The following is a 9,929-nucleotide window of genomic DNA, read 5'->3' on the forward strand; positions in this document are numbered from 1 at the left end:
ACGTGATCAAAACGAATTCATATATATGAAAATGATATTAAATTATACACCACGTCACTATTATTCTACGAGGAGGGAATCAACTAACAATGGACTACAAAAGTCAAGGCTAGGGAAAGTTCAAACGAAACGTACGGCACAGAAAAAAAAATAACCTGATTAGAAAATACGAAAATTTTTACGTTTTTTTATTTCCAAATATATACGATCACCTATAGTACCAGAACAGTAGGAATATAGATTTAATTATTTGAAGAGCTGATCTTGAATGACTAGGCCTTTGTGAACACTACACCAACAAATAGATACAAAATCTAATACAATACAACAATATTATTCTACACTGGTTTTACGCGATCTTTTCTTCAATTTTAAAAAACAAAATATACTCCTAATAAGGATAAACGTAAAAATTTAGATAAAACTTTTTCATGATATTTTTTTCTTAATCTAATTATACTCGTAGGATACTGAAATCTACGCACCGTAGTGTTAGATGCACCAGCATTACCTCACTGTATTAACAGTGCTGATCAGCGACCCTAAAAACCGCAAGGTCCTATAACGATTGTGCAGCTTCCTGTTACCCAAAAACTACGAACGCCACCAAGGTCTTCGGCATACACAAGACAGAGACAAAACGAAAAATAACCCGAGGGCGATAGCAGGAGCTCTTTTCCATATCGTGACATACTGTATATCCGAGTGAAACGACTTCTGAAATGAGAAAAAAATGTAGGGCGGGCTTTATTTTGCCCTTCCCTTTTTGATTGGTTTGTTGTAAGTCGGGCCTGCTGTTTGTGTTTAGACTTCCAGTGAGCCACTATAGCTAATGGCAGTCGTATTGCGAGTGAGACACGTGTGATGTTTTGACTGGCTAGTTAATATTTATTACGGAACCCAAAGGTTCAAGCTTAATGTGTGCAGGTAGAGGTTGCCATAATAGCAGTACAAACACAAAAAAATGTCTACAAAACATTTGTTTTTACCTTGATCCACGCACCAGAGCTGGATCCATTATTCATTATTTTAGCCTACTGAATGCCCTTTCTCCTGGACAATTTACCTTTCTTCTTGACTACAATACCCAGTCAACACGTTGATGTCACAATGATGTCACCATCAGCTTTCAGAATACTCACGATGAGGTCAAAATGTAATCTCACAGCAAACTCACGGTATGCTCAAACGGTGATCTTACTAGTGTACTGTGAGCTTAGAGGTTTAGATGTGGCTGGTTTGTCATTGGAAGTCACCATTATGTTGATCAGAGTTTGCTTTAGTTGAGCTCTTGACTCTACAGTGTTTGACTTCTGTAACTGTGTGTTTACTGTATAGAGCCCATTTCTTATATTGAGTAATGCCAAAGGAGTATTTGATGATAGCATAATCATGGGTAAATGTTAATGAGAACAGTGTTGTGCTGTCAAATGTGTGATAGTAGAAAGTGAGATTCAGCTGTTTTGAGACAATCAGATATTATAAAGGTCTTCTAAATGCATTATGCACATAAACATTGCAACAATTTATAATTAAGACACAAACACATCAAGACTCAGTGTATGAACCTCAACAATGGTAAGAATAAACTGAGAAGCTTCATGCTGCAATGCATGCTGGGAGTCATAATAACTATGATGTTACCCAGCATGCATTGCAGCGTGACGTTTTCATTCTGCTGATTGTCACTGTTGTTGAGTTTAATATGCTGATTCTTGATGTCTGTGTGTTTCCCAACACTCTCTTAAGACTTTTTAGCATATAATCGTTAAAGAAATTCCTCCAAACGTCCCTAAAAAAATTTTTAAAAAACATTTAAACTCTTTTACAATGCACCTTGCAAGTGGTCAGTTGCTTCTATTGCGAGTCTGAAGGTTTACTTGCAGAAATACATCTGACGCCATAGAAAAAACTTTAGAAAAGTTTTAAGGTGGTTGGCCTGAATTCTTTCAGTTTTTGCACAGAGAAAGCAACGATTTTCATCAACATCATACGGAGGGTCAAACAAAAATGCTGGTTGGGAAACCGTCCCCTACAGGATTGATATCAGGACGGGACGTTTAAGGTAACAAACACATTTGCACTTCATACACATTGATACATAATCAACCTAAAATGTGCTATTTGTTATTTTGATTAGATTATTACCAATTAATGACATGCATTACAGTTACGATGTGCGTGTGATGAATGAATCCTTCAGGGGCTGATGGGATACTGTAGCTCACAGTGGTATTTTTCTTAGTGGTATTTTTGGACTATTTCCCTGTAATACGGAAAAAAAAAACATTTTTATAGTATTATAATTAGAATCTAATTAGATCCATCGAGTAAGCTTAAAAGTAAAACATGTGGGTGCGTTCCATTAATGAGTAGAAAATTGAAAAACGTACAAAATTGGGTTCAATATATATACAGTATATGCAATACACTATTTCTTAGTTTTAGATGATGACGTCATGATACAGTATAACAAAAAGTAGTATTAGAAAATACTGCTTTCTAAACTAGTCAACAGACCAAGTCAATAAACACCTACTTGATGATCTCGTTATGCCCGTTCTTAGCCACCAGGTGGAGTGGACTGATGCCATTGGGATCAGAGGGTTTGGGGTCTAACATAGCAGCACACATGTTACTGCTCAAAAGCAACTGGACCACCTGTAGAACACACACTAATGTTATACTGACATCTTGTGAATGACCATGTCTTTTATGTTACTGTCAGATTATGTCTGTGTTGAACAGGGAAAAGGTCCTGTTTATGTTGGCCTCAAACCAAAAACCTGCAAAACATGGTGTCAATATGCTAAGCCCTCTCCCACTGTATTAAATTTGAGCAGAGTTTTATTTGCATTCATAGCCATCGAGCTCTAAATTTGGTCATGACAACAGGGGGAACACAATCTGACAGTTGAGACTGTTATCGTCAGATACCGTTTTCCATATGTGAGAAAGTTTATACAGGTATGTCTATAAAAACTCTTATTGACAATTAAAAAAGGTTTCACATAATACTATATATAAGTATTTGGAATTTGGCCGAATGCCAAAGTACATTTCCCTCCTGACCTTCAACATGTACATATATGAGTCATTAATCCATATAAGGAAGCGCCTGCTCGGATCAGGGACCATACTGCAGTAAAGCAAATACTCACTTTATTGTATTTTGTTGTATCGTGAGTTCTTGTTATGAACTTTGCACAACCATTCAGAGAGCATGATTGGGCAAAGCAAGTTATATACAGCAAGATATAATAGAGATATAACAGATGCTATTTAATTAAGATTTGTTTTGTTAGATGTTTGTGACTTATTTTTTCTTATTATTACATTTTTATGTTTGCTAAATCACATAAGCACATTGGGCGTCTTCATGTTTGGACCGGTTTTGCTCTGTTACTCAAAGCAACAACAGAGGTAGTATTCATTATACGTGATGAGTTTCTGTACACGCGCTAACTGGAAGTGCTCCTTGTTTAACCTTTGTTTTCACATGTCTTTAACAGAAAGTAATGTGTTGCCCTGAGAACGGACTTTGCGTCCTTCTTGAGAAGTGTAACACAACCATTGAATCAATGTTAAAAACTGCTGATTTGTCAATGTTACATTTTAACGACTGGTTTTGTTTATTATTAATGTTTCGTGCATTCAATTCAATTTATTTCCATGTGAATACTGAAATTAAAACACCGCAATAAAACCTCCTAATCGCCCACCGCCGACGTCTCTCTCTGGTCGCGCAGCTCTCGCCTCTCGCTCTCGTGATCCACTGCTATTTATCTGTCTAAGTCGTCAATCTCATACTGAACTTTTCAATCGCCGCATCGCGTTCTGTGCCACCTCTGGTTCTCTCCTGTATCTCTCTGCTCTCGGTGGATATTCTACGCATCGCCTTACATCTCAGGTGCCCGTAGCCTCCTCAATCCTCTCCAGTGATGTCTCGATCACTCTCCGTCCATACCCAACTCCTAATGCCCCGTGCAGATTTTCTCACAAATGTGACGTCCAGATTTTCTCACAAATGTGATCGTACAGATTTTCTCACAAATGTGACCGTGCAGATTTTCTCACAAATGTGACGTCCAGATTTTCTCACAAATGGGATCGTGCAGATTTTCTCACAAATGTGACGTCCAGATTTTCTCACAAATGGGATCGTGCAGATTTTTCTCACAAATGTGACGTCCAGATTTTCTCACAAATGTGACGTCCAGATTTTCTCACAAATGTGACCGTGCAGATTTTCTCACAAATGTGATCGTCCAGATTTTCTCACAAATGTGACGTCCAGATTTTCTCACAAATGTGACGTCCAGATTTTCTCACAAATGTGACGTCCAGATTTTCTCACAAATGTGACCGTGCAGATTTTCTCACAAATGTGATCGTCCAGATTTTCTCACAAATGTGACGTCCTGATTTTCTCACAAATGTGACCGTGCAGATTTTCTCACAAATGTGATCGTCCAGATTTTCTCACAAATGTGACCGTGCAGATTTTCTCACAAATGTGACCGTGCAGATTTTCTCACAAATGTGACCGTGCAGATTTTCTCACAAATGTGACCGTGCAGATTTTCTCACAAATGTGACCGTGCAGATTTTCTCACAAATGTGACGTCCAGATTTTCTCACAAATGTGACGTCCAGATTTTCTCACAAATGTGACCGTGCAGATTTTCTCACAAATGTGACGTCCAGATTTTCTCACAAATGTGACGTCCAGATTTTCTCACAAATGTTGACCTGCAGATTTCTCTACACATATGCTTGATCCGTGCAGATTTTTCTCACAATGTGACCGTACAGATTTTCCTACAAATGGTGACGTACAGGATTTTCTCACAAATGTGACGTCCAGATTTTCTCACAAATGTGACCGTGCAGATTTTCTCACAAATGTGACGTCCAGATTTTCTCACAAATGTGACGTCCAGATTTTCTCACAAATGTGACGTCCAGATTTTCTCACAAATGTGACCGTGCAGATTTTCTCACAAATGTGATCGTCCAGATTTTCTCACAAATGTGACGTCCAGATTTTCTCACAAATGTGACGTCCAGATTTTCTCACAAATGTGACGTCCAGATTTTCTCACAAATGTGACCGTGCAGATTTTCTCACAAATGTGATCGTCCAGATTTTCTCACAAATGTGACGTCCTGATTTTCTCACAAATGTGACCGTGCAGATTTTCTCACAAATGTGATCGTCCAGATTTTCTCACAAATGTGACCGTGCAGATTTTCTCACAAATGTGACCGTGCAGATTTTCGTGCAGATTTTCTCACAAATGTGATCGTGCAGATTTTCTCAGTTATGCAACTTCTCCCAAAACAGCAGATAGTTCAATTGTTTGACTTAGATTTATATTACTGTTTTTTTGTGCTGGTTTATTTTATTGCAAAAATTGCCCAAATAGCTTGAAATAGCCAAAAAAATAGCAGCATTCATTTTAAACCTAAATAGGTTTAGCCAGAGCAGTGAAGTGAAGAGTGACGTTGCTTTCAGCCAATAGAAAATACAACAATTTTTGGTGTTATTTTTTGATTCTCATTGGGTGGGCAAGACAGATGTTTAGGGGGATTCAGCCCACCCCTGCCCATGCCAGAGCAAGCTCTGATATAAACACAAAATTGTCAAAATTCCCTTATAAGAAACAAAGTATCCTTGAATAAGTAGTTTGTTTTGTGAACGTAAACAGTTGGGAAACAAGAACGAGAGAATGAGATGGGGTGGAAGGGGTGACAACATTGCAAATGCATCCAGTTTGTTGTATGTTATTTGTATATTAAAACCAATGCATAATTCATTATTTATTATTAAGAACAGCAACTGATTATTATTAACAGTTTCAATAAATTTCATGAGATTAACTGAATGAAACTTGATGAATGAAATTAATTCAATTTCTGGCACTGGCAAGGGTGGCACGCAAGGAAATGTTCATGGCTTCTTCCTATAGAAACTAATTCCCAATAGCACCACCTGCTGTTGCACATGCATTTGTGAGAAAATCTGCACGGTCACATTTGTGAGAAAATCAAGCTGAGAGAATCTCATAAAAAGGTGAGACTTAAACACAGTACATTTATATGTTACACCTTTGCATTTTCTCTCGAATTGCATTATGTATTTGTAAAACGCTTTCTGTTTGTTTCAGAGTTTAGTTTCTTTTTCAAAAAAGGTTGCGTTTGTTTGCAAAACGCTGGATTTGTTTGTTAAGTTTAGGCACAATTTTCGCTCCATAGTTTTGTAATTCTGCTGCAGTTTGGTGAATCTGCAAGTTAGACTTCAAAGAAACAGCCGAGGGGTTTCTTCTGTTTCACACACACAACGACATTGTAATGACCATAAATGGATGTGGTGTGTGCACGGTTAGATGATCTTCACGCACACACGCTGGCACTGGCAGTATTTAACATGTAATTCATCACACTTGACACGCAGACAGCTCGACTAAACCAGCGACAACCATTCCAAACATCCGAACTTTAAAACAAACACTGAGAGTGCCGACACGCACACACTGAAGATTGTCTTTCTGAGCAGCACTGAAATTTCTACATGAACTTTTTCCCGTAGAGCTAAAAAACGGAATTTTACTCTAAGATCATTAATTATTCGTTTATTTCTTAGTATCTGGATATGAGAAGCAGGCACTGAATCACTGTGTGCAGTTTTGAGGTTGTGAAGACATGTTTAGGTTACTTTATTGATAGATCCAACTATGAGATACGGCTTGTAGATCTTTCCGATCATAAATTTAGAGTCCAGTTTCACTAGATCTCTCTCCGTCAGGAACTTATTAAACCTGGAAATATCAATTCCGTTGTGAGTCAATAGATACAGAGCTGAAGGGAATAACAGCAGGCAGGAGACGAAGTGATGTTAAATAAACTGAAAAATGATTTATTGAATAATCTCAGTCGAGCTCTGTCAAACTTCGTCTGACTAGAAACAGATTCAATATGTGTTTTTAACCATTCAAGATTACAGTATCAAAACATTGTCTCGTGACGTTATTATGAACCTTGAGATGGAGACCATTGGATACTCATATCAGCATAAGAGACAATACAACTCCCAACGAGGTTAAACAACAGGAAAGTAAGGAACAAATAATACGAATAGAATACATATGATAGATGAATATTGTAACAAATGAGATAAATGAAATACAATAATAAAATGAAATAAAACAAGAAACAGTATATGTTTCTATCCAGATCCATCATTATGAAACATGAGTGTGTGCCCCTAAACAATTGGGTTTTATTAAACATGTGATTCTCTGGTTACAGTTTCACGTATAGTGATCAATAAATCACGCATACTGTAATTCAAAGTTTTAATAGGGCATATGAAGTGCTTCTGTGATGTCAGCTGGGAGAGAAATACAGAAAACACTCTGAAGAGTCAGTGATGAAAGGGCCTATAGAGTCATGCAGTGTTTCATACATTCAGCGCAAGCTTTTTAAAACCGATGTGAGGCTTTATTTGATCCGCTTTAGTTTACAAACCCTGGGTAGATGAAGCAGATCATGGAGATAATCATTTCTCTCCTGTTTCTCATGCAATAAAGATGGAAAACCAGATTTGAAGTATAAGATCAAGATCAGACGGCCATGTGTTAACTTCTCATGCGCTAGATTTACTTTCATTGTTTCATCATTTTCTTTTCTACTTACAGAGGAGGGGATTCATGAATGAACCAATCGTATTAAAGGGAAAATGGTGATGTCATGTTATCTCTGCCTATGTTGTTTTTCTTATATAGTGTTGTGATCTGTTGAGATTTTCCCAGTTGTGAGTAAAGCAGATTCAAAGACATCGACTGGAGTCGACAGACAGAGAACTGTGTAAGTCAGTCCAATCTTTTGAAGTAATGAACGTCAGCAGCAGCACTAATGATTAAACTGTGTGTGTGTGTGCGTGTGTGCATGTAGGTTCACACAAAGGTCAAAGTTCTTTTACAGCTGCAAGAACTTAAAGAATCATGGGTGAAGAGAGAGAAACACAACAAACAGACACCTGTGAGTACACGCACACACACACACACACAAACAATCTAACTTAATTCACTACTTTCTGTGTTTCAGGTCATCAGACATCCACGAAAGCATCTGAGCTCTGTGCTAAACTGCAGAGTTGCCCAAAACCACACGGCTTTCTTGCGTCTGTGGTGAGCAGAGGTAATAATGTTGTTCATGCTGCATTACTGCAGACACTTGTGTTGGGTTTTATTGGCTGTTGTTTGATAAAGTGGCGGTCATGTTTCATGTGTTAGTCACATTATAGTCCTCTGTGATCTGAATGTGTTGTGTTTGATGAGATTCCAGTGTATGTGTGATGATGATTGCGTGTTGTGTTGTGTTGTGTGTTTCAGCTCTGTTGGGGGCGCTGTTGTTCGGGGTGGTCTGGGCTGTGACGGGTCCTGCCTGTGCACCAGGACAGAATTTTTTTGGGCTAGTGGTTGTGTTTCTTTCTGCTGTGTGTGGAGGAAAACTCATTAGTGTGTTTCGATTCCCGAACACACCTCCAATACCTGCTCTTCTAGGTAAAACACACACACACGCACGCACACACACACACACACACAAAGGTTTTGTGTATTTCATGAATGTTTTGTGTGTGTTTCAGGAATGCTGCTGGCAGGTGTTGTGTTGAGGAATGTGCCGTATGTCACAGACAGTGTTTATATTGATCAGAACTGGTCTTCAGCTCTTAGAAACATCGCTCTCGCCGTGATCCTCAGCAGAGCTGGCCTGGGACTCAACGCCTCTGTACGTACAGATACTGTGTGTGTGAGTGTGTGTGCGTGTGTGTGTGTATGGGAAGGGTAAACCCTACGGTATGGGGACAAAATGTCCCCACAAATATGGCAATATCCAAAATCCTTGTCCTTGTGGGGACATTTTTTTGTCCCCATGAGGAAACAAGCTTATAAATCATACAGAATGAACTTTAGTGAAAATGTAAAAGAGCAGACAGTTGTGTGTGATTGTTAGGGGTAGGGGTAGGGAATATGAGATACAGTTTGTACAGTATAAAAACCATTGCGTCTATGGAATGTCCCCATAAAACATGGAAACCCAATGTGTGCGTGTGTGTGTGTATGTGTGTGTGTGTGCGTGTGTGTCTGTGTGTGTGTGTGCGTGTGTGTGTGTGTGCACGTTTCAGGATCTGCAGTGCTTTATTCCTGTGTGTGTGTGTTTTAGGCCCTGCAGCATTTAAAATCAGTGTGTGTGAGGGTTGCTGTTGGCCCGTGCGTTATCGAGGCGTGTACGGTGGCTGTTGTGGGTCATTTTTTGCTGGAGCTACCCTGGATCTGGAGCTTCATTCTTGGGTAATAATTTTTTTATGATTTTTTTTGTGTGTGTCGGTTATCAAATGTAAAAAGGAGTTCCCTTTCTGTCAGTCTCTCGACGTTGTGTTGAACCGACAGATGGGGTTCGTCCCTGAGAACCAATCTCTTCCGACTGCTTAGAAAAGGCCAATGAAAATTGGCGAATGAAATTTGCATGCCGGACAACGCCCCCGGAAATCCGGGTATGAAAGGGAGACGGCGTGCTTCATTCATTCACCTTTTGTTTTTCGGAGCCTTTGCTTGTGAAGATCAACTCTCGCTACTGCTTAGCAACTCCAGATTGCCGGTTCTACGACGTGGTGCAGCGGACGGTCCCTTCCTGCGGTGACTTCCCCTGGGCGTCTCGGCGGTTCCAGAGGTGTTCGAGCATTCTAAAAGAGCAAATTTCTCCAGCGTGGCATGTCCCGCTGTTCTCGTGGGTGCAACACACTCATCGAGGAGGGGGATGGACACGAGGTCTGCTTCCAGTACGCTGGGGCAGCCCTTGTGGATACGTCCTGCCCGCACTGCGGGCGGTTGACGATTCAGACGTTGCGTCACCGGTGACTGTGT

The 9,929-nt window shown here is 39.5% G+C and overlaps 1 protein-coding gene across 3 annotated transcripts; it reads left to right on the forward strand.

Annotated features, from left to right (window-relative positions):
• Window positions 1–4,847: 4,847 nt before the first annotated feature.
• LOC130550453 (sodium/hydrogen exchanger 9B2-like) lies at window positions 4,848–9,465 on the forward strand. 3 transcript variants are annotated; one of them, XM_057327936.1, is made up of 6 exons: window positions 4,848–7,867; window positions 7,957–8,043; window positions 8,110–8,202; window positions 8,397–8,567; window positions 8,651–8,793; window positions 9,229–9,465. In XM_057327936.1, the coding sequence occupies exons 2-6, from the start codon at window positions 8,007–8,009 to the stop codon at window positions 9,358–9,360; spliced, it is 576 nt and encodes a 191-aa protein (XP_057183919.1). In that variant the 5' UTR covers window positions 4,848–7,867; window positions 7,957–8,006; the 3' UTR covers window positions 9,361–9,465. The 3 variants fall into 3 exon arrangements, 2 of the variants coding, with proteins under 2 accessions (XP_057183919.1, XP_057183918.1); XR_008962419.1 differs by lacking the exon at window positions 7,957–8,043 and having other exon boundaries at window positions 4,848–7,869; XM_057327935.1 differs by having other exon boundaries at window positions 4,848–8,043.
• Window positions 9,466–9,929: the final 464 nt, after the last annotated feature.

The sequence above is a fragment of the Triplophysa rosa genome, unplaced genomic scaffold (assembly GCF_024868665.1).
Source record: "Triplophysa rosa unplaced genomic scaffold, Trosa_1v2 scaffold337_ERROPOS204441+, whole genome shotgun sequence".
NCBI classification, from domain to species: Eukaryota; Metazoa; Chordata; class Actinopteri; order Cypriniformes; family Nemacheilidae; genus Triplophysa; species Triplophysa rosa.

Coding starts and splice junctions, on each gene's coding strand:
- LOC130550453 (XM_057327935.1), top strand. CDS start 8,007: ATGGGTGAAGAGAGAGAAACACAACAAACAGACACCT. Junction 8,044..8,109: donor AACACAACAAACAGACACCT/GTGAGTACACGC, acceptor TCTGTGTTTCAG/GTCATCAGACATCCACGAAA. Junction 8,203..8,396: donor TGCGTCTGTGGTGAGCAGAG/GTAATAATGTTG, acceptor TGTGTGTTTCAG/CTCTGTTGGGGGCGCTGTTG.